The sequence below is a fragment of the Eptatretus burgeri genome, chromosome 1 (assembly GCF_056783735.1).
Source record: "Eptatretus burgeri isolate ZD-2024b chromosome 1, Ebu_testis_v1, whole genome shotgun sequence".
Lineage (NCBI taxonomy): Eukaryota > Metazoa > Chordata > Myxini > Myxiniformes > Myxinidae > Eptatretus > Eptatretus burgeri.
The window spans coordinates 26,336,657-26,355,816 of NC_140961.1; the positions used below are offsets into that span (position 1 = coordinate 26,336,657).

General features: G+C 45.2%; 1 protein-coding gene across 4 annotated transcripts in view; it reads left to right on the top strand.

Moving 5' to 3' along the window:
• LOC147034064 (uncharacterized) overlaps positions 1-18,438 on the top strand; it is a 25,015-nt gene extending 6,577 nt beyond the window's left edge. Inside the window, exons 3-8 of one of the 4 annotated variants that reach the window (XM_085876026.1) lie at positions 7,208-7,745; positions 12,083-12,140; positions 12,319-12,421; positions 15,412-15,523; positions 16,563-16,646; positions 18,240-18,438. In XM_085876026.1, coding sequence (XP_085732152.1) covers positions 7,208-7,481 — 274 coding nt within the window. In that variant the 3' untranslated portion in view covers positions 7,482-7,745; positions 12,083-12,140; positions 12,319-12,421; ... (1 more) ...; positions 16,563-16,646; positions 18,240-18,438. Of the gene's footprint in view, positions 1-7,207; positions 7,746-12,082; positions 12,141-12,318; positions 12,422-14,846; positions 14,896-15,411; positions 15,524-16,545; positions 16,647-18,239 lie in introns of all 4 variants that reach the window. The other 3 variants (XM_085876017.1, XM_085876046.1, XM_085876036.1) reach the window with 3 other exon arrangements.
• The last annotated feature ends 722 nt before the right edge of the window (positions 18,439-19,160 follow it).

Below are 19,160 nucleotides of genomic sequence, written 5' to 3' on the forward strand. Positions count from 1 at the left end.
AGGTGACGGGGAACGTGGCTGGCTGCTCACACGCAGTCCAAGGCCTTCCCTTTTGAACTGAACGCAGTGAACCACAACGGTGCATGGGCTGCACAACGCAGTCTCCGTGCCAGCTCAAGTGGCACACGCAATGAGCACAACGAATGGATGGATGAATGGTTTGAACACAAACACGGTGCACGGGCCGCCACTGCAGGCCCGTGTTGTAGCTGCCAACAGGGCAGTTCTTGCAGCTTGCAAACTGTTGCCTTGCGGATCCTGGCGCACATGGAAATGAACAGGGGGGGGGGGCAAAGCAAAATTGAACGGGGCTGGTGAACGTGGGCAGTGGGCATGGCATGGCAAAGGCAGCAGGCAAACACAGCCCGCAGAAGAAAGCCGCCGCAGGCAAACACAGCCGGCAGATGAACTGGCCGGCACAGGCCTTGAAGTACCACAGCTGCAGATGATCCGGCCGGCACAGGCCTTGCAGCAACACAACAGCTGCCGATGAAGTGGGCCGGCACAGGCCTTGAAGAAAAACAGCTAGCAGATGATCCGGCCGGCACAGGCCTTGCAGCAACACAGCCAGCAGATGAAGCTGGCCAGCTTTTGCCGTTCAGTGGAGGTTGGTGGAGGGAGTGCGGTGGTGCTGGCCACTTGGAAGGCGGGCTCGGACCTACCTACCTGTCTCCCTCCCACCTATCGCCTTTGCCTGTCACTGTACATACCCACTCCCTTAATTTGTGAAAAACCAATTTAGCCCCAACTTCTTTTTTTTGTTGTTTTTATTTTTACTTCCCCACTATAAATCGTCCCCTAACCCCCTTTATCGTCTTTGTTCGGCTAACCTATCCTGTCACCGAGCCTACTCCCAACCCCTACGTTCCCTTCCCGGAGGGGAACAAGGGATAGCTAGCGTCCTGTGTCGAGGCCCAACGAAGCCTCAGAATGGCCTCCCCAGAGTTCGGCGATCTAACCCAAAGTGGGTCCAGCGGCCCACAACGAGAGCGAGGGGATGGATGGTGCGGAGGGGTACATCTCCTAATCTACCCTATCCATTAAACAGTTAAACTACCCCGGGGCTTTCAACAAGCCCCTCTCGCTTAAACTATTGGTTCTAACAACCCAGATTCCCGTCGCCTGTGTTGGTGTCCTCACAATTTCGGGCCTCGCCCCCCAATTTTCTCTCCGTGCCCTCACACGGTCTCCTGGCTGGGACACGTGGCTCCCTTTGGCAGGCACGACCCTCTGCCGATTCTCCCGCTATGGCACCCCCGGGCACTACACTGCCTCCGAGCCTACCAGCTCCCTAACACCGGGGAGTGCCCCCCATGGCACCTCCCCTGAAACGCACACGTGGCAGGCCGGCCTCCCGGGCCCCTTTCCGAGGGTCACCCGTGCCCACAACGCTGCCCACGCGGCTAATGGCGCCCCGGGCCCCCGCACCAAGCAGGCGCACCCGTGCCCACTACTCTATCCCGGCCCCCCATGGGCCCATGGCCTACCACGGCCGACTAGCCTGGTGCCCGGGGTACCCACTCAGCGATACTCACCTTTCGCAGCCACGCTCCCAAGCCCGTCAACAGGGCTCCTGCACCCCTCCAAACGGGTTTCGAGCCTACTTTCACACCAACAACAAAACAACCTCCATTTTTCAATTTGACTAACCCAGCTAACTCACTTTACTCTGACCCCGGGGTCCCTTGGGTGGGAGTCACTCCTCCCCCCAATCACTCATCGCACCATGCATTCCCCATTCACTCCACACACACAGACCCGCTGGCCTCACTCACTCACCATGTACTCACCTCACAACTCTCCAACTCTTCAACACACTCACCGCTGAACTCTGCCATCCTACTATCTGCCTCCCCTAACTAACTCGTGCTCCCACGTCGTCCCTTATACTACAGCACGTTCCATTTAACACTACGTAGCTAAGCTACGTCCCCTCTACACATTCACAAGTCTGTCACTGTCTCCTAACTCATTTTATTTCCCAACCTAAATCTCGCTATCATCCCTCTAACTAATCCATTCCACGGACTCCATGAGGACTTACCCCTGCCCCATGAAGTCGGTCTAACTAAGCTAACCCTTCCCCCTAACTAGTTTTCATCCTGTGCCCAGATAAGGGGGTCTTCCACCCCTTGCCCAGGAATCCTTTGCACCCGAAAGTGAGGCTTGCTTTTTTTTTTTTTTTCATGCGCATCACCAGCGCGGCAACTCGCGCACTTTGCACCTGCCCGTGACGTCATGCAGCTGCACGTGTTCCTCGTCCCTCCTTGGACGGTACCATCCGGCAGAGATACCCCTCCTGCCGGATTCCAACCCCACGTGCAGCCATGGCGTCACCGTGCGCATAAAAAAAAACACAAGCCCCACGTCTCGAGGGGTTCCCCACGCGATCACATGTGCTTTGCCCGTTGGAGCTTAACACACACGATCGCGTGGAGAACCCGTCCGGTCCAAATCCGTAGTCCTGCCTAAACTTTGTCCGTCCGCGGGATCGGCAAATCCACCGCGTGCGTTTCCGGACCGGGACTTCACTCTCGCAAGCGAGCACGTGGCGGTCTCGTGCGTTGCACAGCACGAACCGCGTGCTCACTGCTGGGTGAACCCGGCACGGTCCGCGAAACAACTCCAGCCGCTACCCGGCTTTCTTTCTTCTGTCGCCGTCTCCGTCTCCATTCCACACACGCATACCTGCGTGTTACGACGCACACAGTCCACACCATTAAACTCACACCGGGAGATGCGGCTGCGTGCTCCCGCATGCCAACCGACATCTCCCTCTCACACCGCTCTCACACACACGGTCTCCCTTGCACACAACGACCTTGCACACGGCCGTTCACTCACGCGTGCCTCACTACTCACACAAACCATACTACTCACACACGCGGGGGCACTCAACCGCTGTGCCTCACCCACACACCGTTCCTCACTCATACACGCGGGGGCACTCACCCGCGGTGCCTCACTCATACTGGCCGTTTCATCCACACACACGGCCTCACTCACACACGGTGCCTCACCCACACACGGCGTGCTGGGAAGCACGTACTCTGGCACCATCGCCACCACACCACTCACACACGGGGTCGCTTCCACACACGGGGACGCACTCACACCTTGCACCACACACACAGGGACAACCACACTGGGGATTCGTGTCCCCACAAGGGTCTCCGGGGCCTCTATACCCCCCAAGCTCTCCGTGCACCTGTCCACAGCACCCCTCCCCTCAACCTCGCAAAGCACGACCGAACTCACCTGGTCGTGACTCGCCTCAAGGGGGCAGACTCCCTCCCCTCGTTCCTGGAGGAGGCCATCCAGGTGCTCGCACTGGGTCTCCACACGCTCCGCGAGCTCAACCCCATTGTCCTCCACTACCTGTGTGTGTGCGTCACTTACCCCGTCTTCATCGTGTTGTCTCTCCTCTATTTTTTCTATCTCCCGTGTCTCTATACATTTATAAGTTTCTGTCGTCGTCACCTCGTGTCTCGTCTCACACGTTTTGGTCTCCCCATTTAATTTTTCCCTTTTGGTCACCGTCGATTCCTCTGTCACGACCATCGCCCAACACGCCCCCTGAATTATTTTTTTACCCGCCTCCACCGCGGGCCTGTCAGCCGTTGCACCCCCTTCCAGCTCGTTTGCTCCCACACGTGGAGTCGCCATTCCCAGCTCCCTGGTCACGGCCTTCATGCCCGCCTGCAGGCTTCGGCCCATGTTCTGCGTCTCACCCTGTAGCTCTTTCATTTCTTTTTTTTATGTTTGTTTCCATTCCGTTCATTTGTTGTGTATTCGCATCCAATTTTTGTGTATTCGCATCCATCTTTTCGTTCATTTGTTGTGTATTCGCATCCATCTTTTCGTTCATTTGTTTGTTCATGCCTTTCATTTCGTTTTTCATTTCATTTGTCATTGCCGTCAGCATGGCGCATAGCTGGGCCATGTCGGGTGCGCTTGAGTGAGCCGTTTCGGCAGGGGTTGGGGAAGGGTTTTGGTGGAGAGGGGGGGGAGGTGTCATACACCGCGGCCGCTGCCGCACCCATTTCGGGCTCTGGGTTCAGTTGGGCGAGTCCGTGTTCCTGCACAATCAACATTTCCTGCACGGGGATTCCATCCTGGACCATGGACTCTACATTACTACACATATACATTTCAAATACCCCGGCTCCCGCTCGCCTTGAGACGCCATCTTGCTTCTCGTGAAGGGTTAATTTGAATCGCTCGTAATTTGGAGGGAATCGGGGGTCGCTTCTCTCACCCCTGGACCGATTCCCGTGAATTTAGCTGGAGACAGGAGAGCCCGTTTTCCTGTTCTCCGATACCAGTGCCGCGAGGAGGGCGATGGATTTGTATCGCACGACCTGACACCAGTGTTGCGGATTCGCGCCCGCCGGCGTGCTGACGGCCACGTAACTCGAATCGCGGCACGTCGCCCACCGGACGGACAATCCAGTCGTGACCCTCTCGGACTAACGCCGGGAACCAGTCACGGGTGGACCTTTCGGTCTCACCGCGATCGAGCCAATCAGCCCCCGCGTGGGATAGGGTTGCTCGCCAAATTCGACCAACCTAAGTACCCACGCGGAGGGTAGACCGGGCGATCGCACCTCGCCGCAGGTCGACTTCGGACACGGGCCACTTAAGCGACCCGTTCCGTACTATCGGGATAACCGAGCGGTGTTATCGTCGACCTCGACGGTTCGATTAATTATCGGGCGTATTCAGCCCACTACCAACCCTTTACGTGAAGCAAGATGAGGATTCAATGAAGGAAATGACGAAGCGAAGCGGGAAACAGTTCAACACAAAGCACATTTATTCGCGATGAACGGAAAGCACACATATACAATTCCACCAAAAGCACACAGAAAAGAAAAAAAACACAATGCAATTTACACAAAAAGAAAATGCGACAATGCAGATCTAATACCGATTACACGAGCACACGGCAACACTTATACAATTTTACTTCACAGACGGCGCCGACAACACATACCCAAAACCAAGGAAAGAATACCCTCAAGGATGAGGCGGGCCTGAGGCCGAGACCGGGTCGGCCTACCCGTCTGGTGATGAGACGCGGAGCGGCGATGGTGCCTCAACTCCGCGGGCCTCGCGGGCAGTGTCTGGTAGGGGGTGGGAAAGGGGCCCCCTTGGTCGCACTATCTCAGCGCGGGGGAAACAGGAGGGGGTTGCTGATGCTCGGGGTATAGAGGATTTTTATTGCCCCGCAACGAGCGTCTCCACCTCGGCCAGGTCGCGCTGTCGGCCTCCCTGGGGTGCAGCTCCCTGCACGACGCGAGCACCCCCTCGTCTGCCCTCGCCGCCTCTCCACAGCTCCGTCCCCTCCGCTCCGACTCCAACGCACACGACGACCAGCTCCTTCTTGCCAACTCCACCGCCCGCAAAGTCTTAACTCTCTGTTCTCTCTCGACTCCACTACTCACTGGACTGACGAACACGCTCGCTTATATCAGCCCCGTGGCTTCGCCCTCTCATCTTTGACCCCCACCCTTCGACCTTTCACCTCGCTCCCCATTGGCCCGAGAAAAAGTGGGCGTGAATGCTTTTTGATCCATAAATTTGCATATATCGATCGCCCTCCAACGCCCTGGGGGCGGGGCCAATTCGCCCCTCGCTCACCGATTGGACGGCAAAAAGTGGGCGTGTGTCGTTTTTGATCCGTTTTTGAAGCACAAAATCCGTGATTTTGTACACGCTTTCGGCGCGCGCCCTGCACGAGTCCAACACCGGTACCCACAAGCGGCGCAAGAACGGTGGCGATGCGACGGTTGCGAGGTGTGACGTGAAGGTCGTGGCGGTTGTGGTGAAGCGGCGTTGTGGTTGGTGGTTGATGTTGTGACTGGTGGTGGTAACAATGGCGGTTGGTCCAAATTAAAGATAGTAAAAGAAAAACGGCTATCCTGAAGAGTCGCAGCACGCATAAATGACATGTATTCCCACTAGACAACGGGTTTGGGCCTAACTACACATGTACTTACCGAGATACCTCACCTAAGGGACCTGAATGGTGGTTTGCGAATTTGGTAACCACAACAATATATATATACATATATATATATATATATATATATATATATATATATATATATATATATATATATAAATATATATATATATACACACACATATGTATGTATATATAAAATATATATATATATATATATATATATATATATATATACACACACATATGTATGTATATATATATATATATATATATATACACACACACATATGTATGTATATATATATATATATATATATATATATATATATATATATATATATATATATACACACACATATGAATGTATATATATATATATATATATATATATATATATATATATATACACACACATATGTATGTATATATATATATATATATATATATATATACACACACATATGTATGTATATATATATATATATATATATATATATATATATATATATATATACACACACATATATATATATATATATATATATATATATATACACACACATATATATATATATATACATATATATATACATATTTATATACATACATATATACAAAAATCATATCATTCGTAATTTTTTTTTCTCCAATGCCTTTAGAAAGTACACACCGCCTTTCAAATTTTTCATCTTTTCTTGCTTTAAAGCCTGGAATTAAATCGGAAATTTTGTTTTGATTTTCACTTGGAAGTTGTTGGTTTCGATGTGTCAATAAAGGAAGAAAAAGTCTGGTTTAATGCAATTCAATTCCAGGCGATAATGCAAGAAAAAGTGAAAAAATTGAAATCGTGTAAAGACTTTCGATAGGCACTGTAAAAAAAAAAAAATATATATATATATATATATATATGCATTTATATACATATATATATATATATATATATATATATATATATATATATATATATATATATATATATATATAGATATATATATACACGTATATGCGTGCGCATGCAGACACACACACACACACACACACACACACACACACACACACACACACACACACACACACACACACACACACACACACAGTGCAAAAGTCTTTTTCACAGTAGTGTATATATTTATATTTATAATTATGACTGCCCATGCTATTCTTGCTTCATTTTACCAACACAGTGAAATGTTCTCTAAAACAATGTTTTGCTCATTATTGTGTGTGTGTTGCTAGAAAAGACAACAAAGATGATGAAGATGAAGGCATTTGCGAAGATCATGACGATGATTGTGATTGTGACTGTTATTGTAAAGATGATGACAATGATTGTGAATGTGAAGATGATGACAACGAGTGTGAATGTGAGGATGATGACAATGAGTGTGAATGTGAGTATGATGACAATGAGTGTGAATGTGAGGATGATGACAATTCAGAATGTGAAGATGGTTCCTGGACGGAAACATTGAGTGTTTCGTCTTGGTGGCCGTGGTGTCCTGCTTTTTGAATCATTATTTTTTTTAATTTTTTTTTTATTTCCCAATTTTCAGTTATTTATTTTTTCCCAATATTTTTCTATTACATTCATTTGTTTTAATTATTTAATTTCCCTTTTTTATGGTTCCCAGAGGAAGCATGAAGTGTTTTTGTCCTGTGATTGTGAGGATGTTGAATGTGACTGTGACTTTTGACAATGACAATGTCGAGGCTGGAAACATCGGGAATGAGCTGAGAGTTGATCTCCACAATAAGGTGCAAGTTGTCCCAGCAGGTGAGCTTTCAAGTTAGTTTGTACATTGATTGATGTTTTCATTTTGCCAAGTTTCCTCTTTATTTTCCTCTTCCCATTTAACATAATTATGATTAATTTTGGAATAACTTTTCTTTTACATTCAGAGAATAATCATATCATGGTTGGAGTTGCTGTGTTAACAATGCCGGTGTCACCGCATTACCAAATTCTCCAATTTTTTCAGAAAATTCTGCTTCATCTTAGTGTTTTGTTTCTGTGTAGTGATTGTGTTATTTATTTGCTTTTCGACTTTTGTTGAATCCTCGATGATTCCTGAAAGTATTTTTCAATTCCAATACCCCTGTTTCTGTAAATTTTGCACAAAATTTGATCAGGAAGACAATCACAGTGTAATTTGAGGAAAGTCACCTATCTCTGGTGAGCGGTTATAGGAGGAATGCTCAAACTACATTTTAAATGAACATGAATAGCCTTGTGGAATGGACGCTCTTCTCCTGATGAAGGGCGGTCGTAGTGAGGCTGTGTTTCGTGATATAGAGGAGCTGAAGAGTCTTTGAGGTTTGAGGGATCTTAAAGTGTCTTCGCTGTCTGAAGGGTCTTTTTTGTACACATAGTCGAGGCTCGTCGAAGAGCTGCCACACTGCTCTTCACAGACTAACAGCGGCATTAGGATATAACAGACTAAAACAGGAAGCAAAACATGCATGGCATGGACAAGATGGACACAAGGAAACTCCCAGGAGGGAAGACTGAAAAATTTAACAGAGGAGGGATTTGGGCGGGGTTAACAAGGGCAGAAAAGATCATGTTGTTCAAATGGTGACGATCTGAGATGGTGGCGAACAGCTGTCTTGAAAACCTGGAAGGAAGAATGCGATTGAACAGGAGATAGAAGTTTTTTTTTTTTGTTTGTTTTTGTATACCTTGGTCGAGGCTCGTATGAGAGCGAACACACAACTCACAGCAAGGAGGCATGAGACAAGAGGAGCGGGAGTGGAAGGGAAAAAACAGTGGGGAACAGACACATGAGGTGAACTGTGGAAGGGAGAGGGATGGGGATGGGACGGGGAACATGGCGAAGAGAAGATGGACATTTCAGGGACTTTCAGGAAGGAAAGCAGGAGAAATGAAGGAAGTGGGCTTGGGTGGATTATCGGGGGTAGAAAAGATCGAGGATTTGGATGGGGGAAGAGAAGAGGTGGTGGTGAACAGCTGTTTTGAAAGCCTGGAGGGAAGAATGGGAAAGAATAGAGTGAGGAAGTTTATTCCAAAGGCGGGAAAAAAGAGGAATGAAAGAGATGGTGGTGAACAGCTGTCTTGAAAACCTGGAAGGAAGAATGCGATTGAACAGGAGATAGAAGTTGATTCTTTAGGCAAGAAAAAAGAGTAACTAATGATTGGATGTGTGCAGTGACCTGGATTTTGGTAGTTTCACAAGAAGGGGGTTGATGGTGGACCTTGTGAGCCCTGCAGAAACCTGGGGGTGACAAAGCACAGAAAGATCAGAACGTGCAATCCTGGAAATGAGGTGGTCAAAGACAGAGAAACCATTGACCTGTCTGCGGCAGTGAAGTGACAGCCATAGGTTCGTCCTCGACTCAGATTCAGTGAGGGAAATTCCAATGATCTTGAAGGCCTTGGTTTGTACAGCATCAAGCAGGGAGAGATGTGAGACGGGAACCAGCCCAGAGGATAGAGAAAAGTCCTCCACCAAGCTGCTCATGAAGCCCTTGGAGGTGGATTTGAGTTCAGGTGTGCCAAGGAAGGACTTTGTATGACGGAGTGTGGTCATTCGGAGAATGGCTTCGGAGGCCAACTTTGAAATGTGGTTTGCCCTAAAAATATAATTGCTGATAGTGAAGCCCAGGAGCTTGATTGAATGAACTTCCTGAAGAGGATTGGTAAGAAAGTAGATTTGTGGGAGGAGGTGGGACAAGAGGTGTGGTTTGTCAGACTATAATTTTGGAGAGAAATGAAATAAGAGCATGAGATTTGTCAGATTGAAAGACATTCCAAGTCTTTGGCCAGCTTGTGATTTTTTTTCCAAGGCCTGAAGAGAGGGCAGATGCTGCAGCCTGCCTTCCTGAAGGATAATTGATGTCACGGCAGAGGGTGGAGTCATCAGCAAATAGATAAAGAGGATTTTCCAGAGTCAGCGAGATCATTGTTGAAGATCAGGAATAGAACTCGGCCCTCTGCTTGGGCATTCCAGTCTTGACAGGGTGATGAGATGAAAAGATTCCATTGAATGCCACACAAAGATTACGAGAGAGGAGGAAGTCATTCAGTCATGTATGGAGTTGGCCTTTACAGGAAGAGAGTTTGGAGAGTAAGGCAGAATGCCAGACTGCATCAAAAGCGTGAGATATGTCCACAGTGACGGCCCTGATCTCATGTCTGATTATCAGGGCCTCCATTCATTGTTAGGTGACTCAAAGCAGAATGTCCGATGTGGAGTCCAACCCTACAACATTTTTCCCCATTACGGATGACCTTGTATGTTTTTTCTTATCATTGAGTGAACTTATGAGGGAATCTTGAGAAATTACGAATTGAACATTGTCCCATCGATATTTACTTTTATCGTTTTTCTTCACGAACGGGAATGAGCACCTTGTTAAAAATGAGAAGAAAGGGGGAGGGGAGGGCAGATATTTACGGTGGGGGGGGGCAGAAGGGGGACAGAGAATTGGAAGTAGAGTGAGGGGTGGTTGAGGACTTGTCGTCGGTGTGGTGAGGTGGGGGTGCTTTTTAGGATTTGTGGTTGGGGGGAACTTTGAGAACTTGGGGGGGGGGGGTGGTAGATGACCTGATGGTGGTTGAGGACTTGGGGTTGGGAGGGAATGAACTCAACTGCGGCTCAAGTCTACTATTTAGAGCCAGTATGGCTGCAGGAGGTCACCTCAATGACTTTTAACGGGGTGGAAATATTGGTGGGGATTGGCAGTCGCTTCAGTGGCAAAGGCTGGGGAAATTGCGAACATGTCACAAGGAAATGTTTCAAAAGTTATGTCAGTCTGGGACAAAGGAAAGACATCATCATCAAAGGGCAACATTGGATGGAAGTGTACACTCGACAAGCGTGATGCATGGGCATAAGTCTGGACTGCGAGGTGAAACCGGAGCAATGATGGACAGTGTAAAAAGTTCAATGGAGCTTGTGAGAATCCTGTATCATCCAAAACAGTCTGAAGGAAACTTCACAGGATTAAAAATCAAAGCCGGGATGCTCTGCACAAACTGATCAATAAGACCTGGCAATGCCCATTTGTGGGGCCAGTGATCCAAGGAGTTGCACAGGCAATGGGCTGCCGAATCGTGGAGGAAAGTGATATGATCTGATGAGTCATCCTTCACCTTGTTCTCAACGATTGGACGTGTGCACATGTGGCGACAACCCAGGGATTTATACAGCTCTGAGTGCCTATTTCAAAACTGAAAGCTTATGGCGGTTTCATCATGGTGTGGTGTATGCTTTTCTGGCATCACTTGAGTCCACTCATTCCATCAGAAGGCAGGGTTGAAGCAGAGTGCTGCATTACCATCTTTAATGATCATCTGCATCCCATAATGCAGAATTTCTTCCCTGCTGGGAGGGGTGTCTTGTTGGCCCCCGATGAAGCGGTTTCTGCCTTCATCAAACCGACGTGAATTGGAGGACTTCCTTGTGGAATAATGGTGCTACATTCCAGTTCTGCAATTCTCGATCCTTTTTGACTCCATACCATGTCATATCCATGCCCTCCTGGATGCAAGTGGTGGCTCAACAACCGAAAAGTAACATTCTTTTGATGTTTCCAATTTTTTTATCACTCTCTGAACATCCAATGAGAAGCTGCTTCCTAAAACTCAAATACATTTGTCAAGCATCACCTTCCTTTCTTCCATCGGTGTATCTTCCCTTAATGCAACTGGGATTTCGACAGCTCTTTATCCTTTCTGCCCCAAGAAGACTTTCCCTATTTCTGATCCCATGAGACATCGTTGAGTTTGTATTAAAACATTCTTTGTTTCTTCCTCAGCCTTTGCTGAGTCTCTTTCATCACACATTCAAGATGAGGTTGAGTTTGAGTGAGGAACACACACACACTGTGAATTTGATGTTAAACATGAGGAGCAAGAATTCATGACAGGTGACGAATTGAGTGAGTTAGAAAATCTTCAGAGGTTTTCATATTGTTAAGATTCCTGATTATTTTGTCTTTTTATTGAAAGTTGTGATTTTTGGTTCACCTTTTTGATGGGAAGATCATCTTCTCGAAGGGTCACGGTTTAACGATCGCAAAGCCGTACATCATCTCACAGCATTGCAAAATTCAACAAAATTTTACTTCCACTTTCTTTTCCATCCACAGTCCAATTGAATTTCGGATTTTCTTCGTTATTATTGAATCGTCACTGCAATTTCTGAAGGTAATTTTCAGTTTTTATATTCTTGATTCTGTTGAGTTCGAACAAGTGCTGATCAAACAGCCAATCACAGCATAATTTGAATTTCAACACTAGTCACTCAGCAGGTTATCAGACAGCTGCTCTCTCAATGACATCTTTAAACTTCTTCTTCCTTCCTTTCATCAAACTGCAATGCCAGGAAAAAATATTTTGCTGACTGGAGATGAAGCACCTTCTCTCCCACCTTGCCACCCTGAAACCGCAATGTCCAATCAGCAGAAAACAATCTGCCCACAGAGCAGGTAAGAGTGTTTTTTGAGGATTTTATATTTACCTGTTTGCTACGAGGGAGAGAGAGGGCGATGATCACATTTTGTTGATTTATCCTCCACCATAAAAAAAACACACACATGTAGAAATGGCAACGTAATTGTTGAAGCACTGTTTCAGATTTCATTCCAAAGGCCTTTTTGGGACGAGGGATGTGCAGAACACCTTATTGCAAGTTTCCACGTGACGTAATTGTATCATGCAATGATCATCCAGCACATGCATCTCATGCACGCTCAGGTTTTGGAAGTGACAACACATTCTGAGCAAATTTGAAAGTATTTCCAAGACACCAGCAAATGGATCATCCAAAAACACACTGATCACATTCTTTAACAATTCATTCCATTCAGAAAATGAGAAGAATCAAATCAATGAACACATTCAAAGCAGGGTATTCCATTAGCTATTTTACATGGCTCTTTAACGTGAGGAGAGGAAAGGTTTCCAAAGAAAGATCAGAAGATGTTATCAAGCTACAAAATGAAGAAGTAATGTGCCAATAAGTTGACGTCCCTGGATAATGACTCCTGCTCAGGACCGATGCATTCGCTGACCCATCAATACAATTGGTGCCAAACTACCCAGTATGCATGACACACTGTAAACACACTCCCTGTATCTCAAAGCAGTGATTGCTGCCGGATGTGGACTCACCCGGTTTTGAAATTGTTACCTCCACGTTTGATCCTCAGGGGAAAGCATTCGACACAACGTGGCATGACATGATTACGTCACAATGAAATGGACATGTAATTATTCAGCACGTTTTTCTGTCACAGGTTTGACCCTCATCTGTGTCCCATTACGTCACATAAATAAATCGTATCAACAACAATCACGTATTCGCTTTTTGTTTCATGACGGAGAAGATATTATTGGTTTGTCAAGCAAGATTTCACTTCACCGAGTTGTGCAACCACAAGCCTCTGTCGATCTCACTGTAATTCCATATTTTCTCTTTCTTACCCTCTGTCTAATCTCCTTCGACACACATTCGATCAAGGAGATGAGGCTGAATGAGGGGTGTGCGTAAGTTGAACTGGACAGTAAAGATGGGTTTGAGGAACGAGACGTTCTGTCATGTGAGGTGAGTTTTCCACTTGGTTCATCATCTCGCAGATGAGAGGAATCTTTTAATGATAAAACTTCACTGTCCATCTGCTTTCTGTCATTGTGTGATTCCAGATTGTTTACATCACACATTTGGTTCTTGATGCGTTGGGAATTAGAATTCTTATTTTTGGGATGATTTGTGGATGTTTTTATTTTATCCTTCCTTTATTCTTAGATTTTCACCTTTTCAATGTTCTCTTCCTTTCCTGCAAATTTTTACTTCATGTCCTCACTCTTTTTCTTTAACGGTCACAATTATTCCCACATTTATTCTGGGGTTGGCTGGGGGTAATCTTTGACCCAATTGACTATCACAATTGTACTCCCAGATGTCTCGAACCAACCAATGAAAAAAAAAAAACTCTTGTCTGGCATCACTCCATCCAAAAGGAGGGGAGCAGAATTACCAGCAGATAGGAATGTATTCAGCAGAGTACATATGCAAGACATCCATAACATAATCAGTTGTCATTGTGGTGCAGGTGAGGGGTCCAAAAAGAGTTTCCTCACCACAACACAAGCACTCAATTTGGACCCTGCTCCCACTCGGATTCAAATGTGGCACGAAAGCCTGACGGGTGATTACGACACCTCCAGATTGATGCTGCAGCCCAAATAATGCATGCCAGCAGGGTCAACCGAGCCCTGGCAAGAATGTTGATGTTTAAACTGCCTGCACGCTGTAGTGGGATGCTGAAAGGTATCCCAAATAAATGGGGATACAGCAATGACCCAAAACTTGTTTCTGCCAAGATGATTCCCAGATGATGACACAACAGTTATGCTGCTTGTTACCCAAACAAAAGTGTACCTTGAGTGACCTGGGAGGTTTCATTGAAAGTGCCAAGGCATGTGTTCAAGTATGGCAGCATTTGGTGTGAGGATGTGTCAAGAAGTCGAACCATCACCATTAACAATTAAACATTTCAATGCTGTTACAAGTTATCAAATTCTGCAATTCTAGATCCTTTTTGACTCCACACCATGTCATATCCCTGCCTTCCTGGATGCAAGTGGTGGCTCAACAACCGAAAAAGTAACATTCTTTTGATGTTTCCAATTTTTTGTTCACTCTCTGCACATCCAATAAGAAACTGCTTCATAAAACTCAAATACATTTGTCAAGCACAACCTTCCTTTCTTCCATCGGTGTATTTTCACTTTATACAACTGGGATTGAGACAGCTCTTTATCCTTTCTGCCCCAAGAAGACTTTCCCTATTTCTAATCCCATGAGACATCATTGAGTTTGTACTAAAACATTCTTTGTTTCTTCTTCAGCCTTTGTTGAGACTCCTTCATCACACATTCAAGATGAGGTGGAGTTTGAGTGAGGAACACACACACACACAGTGTGAATTTAATGTTAAATTTGAGGAGCAAGAATTCATGACAGGTGACCAATTGAGTGAGTTAGAAAATCTTCAGAGGTTTTCATATTGTTAAGATTCCTGATTATTTTGTCTTTTTATTGAAAGTTGTGATTTTTGGTTCACCTTTTTGATGGGAAGGTAATCTTATCGAGGGGTTACGGTTTAACGATCGCAAAGCCGTACATCATCTCTCAGCATTGCTGAATTCAACATAATTTTACTTCCACTTTCTTTTACATCCACACTCAAATTGAATCACGTATTTTCTACGTTATTATTGAATTCTCACTGCAATATCTGAAAATGATTTTCAGTTTTTATATTCTTGACTCTGTTGAGTTCGTACACGTGCTGATCAAACAGCCAATCACAGCATAATTTGAGAAAAACTCACCAATCACTCAGCAGATTATCAGACAGCTGCTCTCTCATTGACATCTTTAAACTTCTTCTTCCTTCCTTTCATCAAACAGCAATGCCAGGAAACATTATTTTGCTGACTGGAGATGAAGCACCTTCTCTCCCAGCTTGCCACCCAGAAACTGCAATGTCCAATCTGCAGAAAACAATCTGCCCACAGAGCAGGTAAGCGAGTTTTTTTAGGATTTTATATTTACCTGTTTGCTACGAGGGAGAGAGAGAGTGGCGATGATTACATTTTGTTGATTTCTCCTCCACCATAAAAAAAACACACACATGAAGAAATGACAACGTAATTGTTAAAGCACTGTTTCAGATTTCATTCCAAGGGCCTTTTTGGCACGAGGGATGTGCAGAACACCTTATTACAAGTTTCCACGTGACGTAATTGTATCATGCAATGATCATCCAGCACATGCATCTCATGCACACTCAGGTTTTGGGAGTGACACAACACATTCTGAGCAAATTTGAAAGTATTTCCCAGACACCAGCATATGGATCATCCAAAAAACACACTGATCACATTCTTTAACAATGAATTCCAGCCAGAAAACGAGAAGGATCAAATCGCTGAACACATTCAAAGCAGGGTATTCCATGAGCTATTTTACATGGCTCTTTAACGTGATGAGAGGAAAGGTTTCCAAAGTAAGATGAGAAGATGTTATCAAGCCACAAAATAAAGAAGTGATGTGCCAATAAGATGACGTCCCTGGATTACGACTCCTGCTCAGGAGCGATGCATTCGCTGACTCATCAATACAATCAGTTTCAAACTACCCAGTGTAGATGACACACTGTAAACACACTCCTTGTATCTCAATGCAGTGATTGCTGCCAGATGCGGACTTACCTGGAATTGAAATTGTTACTTCCACGTTCGATCCTCGGGGGAAAGCATTCGACACAATTTGACATGACATGATTACGTCCCAATGAAATGGACATGTAATTATTCAGCACATTTCTCTATCATAGGTTTGACCCTCATCTGTGTCCCATTACGTCATATAAATAAATCGTATCAACAACAATCACGTAGTCGCTTTTTGTTTCAAGACGGAGAGGATATTATTGGTTTGTCAAGCAAGATTTCACTTCACCGAGTTGTGCAACCACAAGCGTCTGCAGATCTCACTGTAATTCCATATTTCTCTTTCTTCCCCTCTGTCTAATCTCCTTAGACACACGTTCGATCAAGGAGATGAGGGTGAATGAGGGATGTGCCGAAGGTGAACTGGACAGTAAAGATGGGTTTGAGGAGCGAGACGTTCTCTCATGTGAGGTGAGTTTTCCACTTGGTTCATCATCTCGCAGATGAGAGGAATCTTTGAATGATAAAACTTCACTGTCCATCTGCCTTCTGTCATTGTGTGATTCCAGATTGTTTACATCACACATTTGGTTGTTGATGCGTTGGGAATCAGAATTCTTATTTTTGGGATGATTAGTGGATTTATTTATTTTATCTTTCCTTTATTCTTCGAGTTTCACCTTTTCAATGTTCTCTTCCTTTCCTGAAAATTTTTACTTCATGTCCTCACTCTTTTTCTTTTACGGCCACAATTATTCCCATAATTATTCTGGGGTTTGTCGGAGCTAATCTTTGGCCCAAGTCCATCACAAATGTGCTCCCAGATGTCTCGAACCAACCAATGAAAAAAAAAAAACTATCTCTTGTCTGCTAGCATCACTCCATCCAAAAGTAGGGGAGCAGAATTACCAACAGAAAGGAAAGTATAAAGCAGAGTACATGTACAAGACATCCACAACATAATCAGTTGTCATTGTGGTGCAGGTGAGGGGTCCAAAAAGAGTTTCCTCACCACCACACATGCACTCAATTTGGACCCTGCTACCACTCGGATTCAAATGTGGCACGAAAGCCTGACGGGTGATTATGACACCTCGAGATTGATGCTGCAGCCCAAATAATGCATGCCAGCAGGGTCAACCGAGCCCTGGCAAGAATGTCGATGTTTAAACTGCCTGCACGCTGTAGTGGGATGCTGCAAGGTATACAAAAATAAATGGGGATACAGCAATGACCCGACACTTCTTACTGCCAAGATGATGACACATCATTGATGCTGCTGGTTGCCAAAACAAAAGTGTACCTTGAGTGACCTTGGAGGTTTTGTTGAAAGTGCCAAGGCATGTGTTCAAGCATGGCAGCATGTGGTGTGAGGATGTGTCAAGAAGTAGAACCATCACCATTAACAATTAAACATTTCAATGCTGTACCCAGACACACTCATGCAAAATAATCTTACAAACATGGGTCTCAATCTCTCTTCCTCACAGAAAAGCTCACGTTTCACTCAACAACACATTCAGAATCATCGCAGCCTGTCCCCAACTCACTGATATTGACCATCTTCACACAGAAACAAAAATGCTTCCTCTCCAACACCACCTTGATGTCACAGGGACACATTTCATTCATGCCACCCAGACACCAGAACACCCACGTCACCACTTGTTTAATTACCCACCTCCTCCCAAACACAAAAAGACTCACCTGCAACTTATGCAATCAACACAAACTCGAGTTTTAACTCGTGTTTTTTTTCAAACAAAACTCCAAATTTCCAGTTTTTCCTTCATGAGAGTTTCCTTCTGTATCCATCGTGTCCACCCCGTGCATCCCCTTTCCTGCGCACCATTCCTCCCTGCACCCATTGTTTGTTCAAGTCTCCCTCTATCTTGTCCTTCAACTCCACTGTTGGTGTTTCCCCCTCTCTATGCTGTTCCTTTTGTCCTGTAATGTCCTGATCAGTTCAGTGTATTAGTTCTTCCACGAGCCTTGACTGTATATTTACGTTTGAAAACTCAGTTTAACTCATAACCCCTTTGATCCCATTGTCACCCTGAACAGACAACTCTTCAACATCAATTTCCGAAAAGATCTCTGGGAGGGTCCAGTCATTGTGAGATGCTTCATTGGAGGATGCAGGTTTCCAATTTGGAAGCCAGGAGCTGATTGATGATAATGATGATGATGATACCATATTTGTTGCATCCTCTGTTTTGCCTGTACTGTGTTGTTGCATGTGAAATAAATATTGAAAATAAATTTGATTGCTAAATATATTTTTGTTTTCTTGTGTTTTATTGCAATTGTTCACGAACATGAAAATTCAAGTCAAATAGCCTGGTCGAGTAGGGTACGAACACATGATGGATGGTTCACATACATTGAACTGGAATGAATGAAGTGTTGAGGTTGGGATGGTGAGAGGCACCATCTGTTGGTGGAGGAAGAGGGATGGAGGGAGGATAACTCAGCCTGGTTTTTCAGTCTCTTCGGAGTACTCGAATGCCCTCTGTTTTAATTTCTCTTGACTCGGTTTTCTCGATCTGCTTGGCAGTCCTTGCAGTGTTGTCCTTTGAGATTAAACTAAAACAGCAAACAGATATTTCTTAGTTCGTAAAAAGTTTGGAAATTGGAGTTACAGCACCGTGTTAATCCTCATTTCAGGATTTTGCTGTAATTCATTTTTATGCCTCCGCTGACGAAGTTGCCAGAGGAATTGTTTTCGTCTGTCCATGTATCCGTCCGTGTGTCTGTCCATCTGTAATAGGTTTTCATTTCCGTGATAACTTTAGAATGCTTGAAGGGATCTGAGATAAACTTGGCACAAGTATGTATAATGATGCAGAGATAAACTGATTCGATTATGGGGGCAAGGGTTCAAAGGTGAGATGTCCTGAAAGGTAAAAAAAAAATGTTATAATGCTGCTGAAAAATAAAGTGATAGGATTGTGACCAAACTTGGTATATGTGTATATTATGATG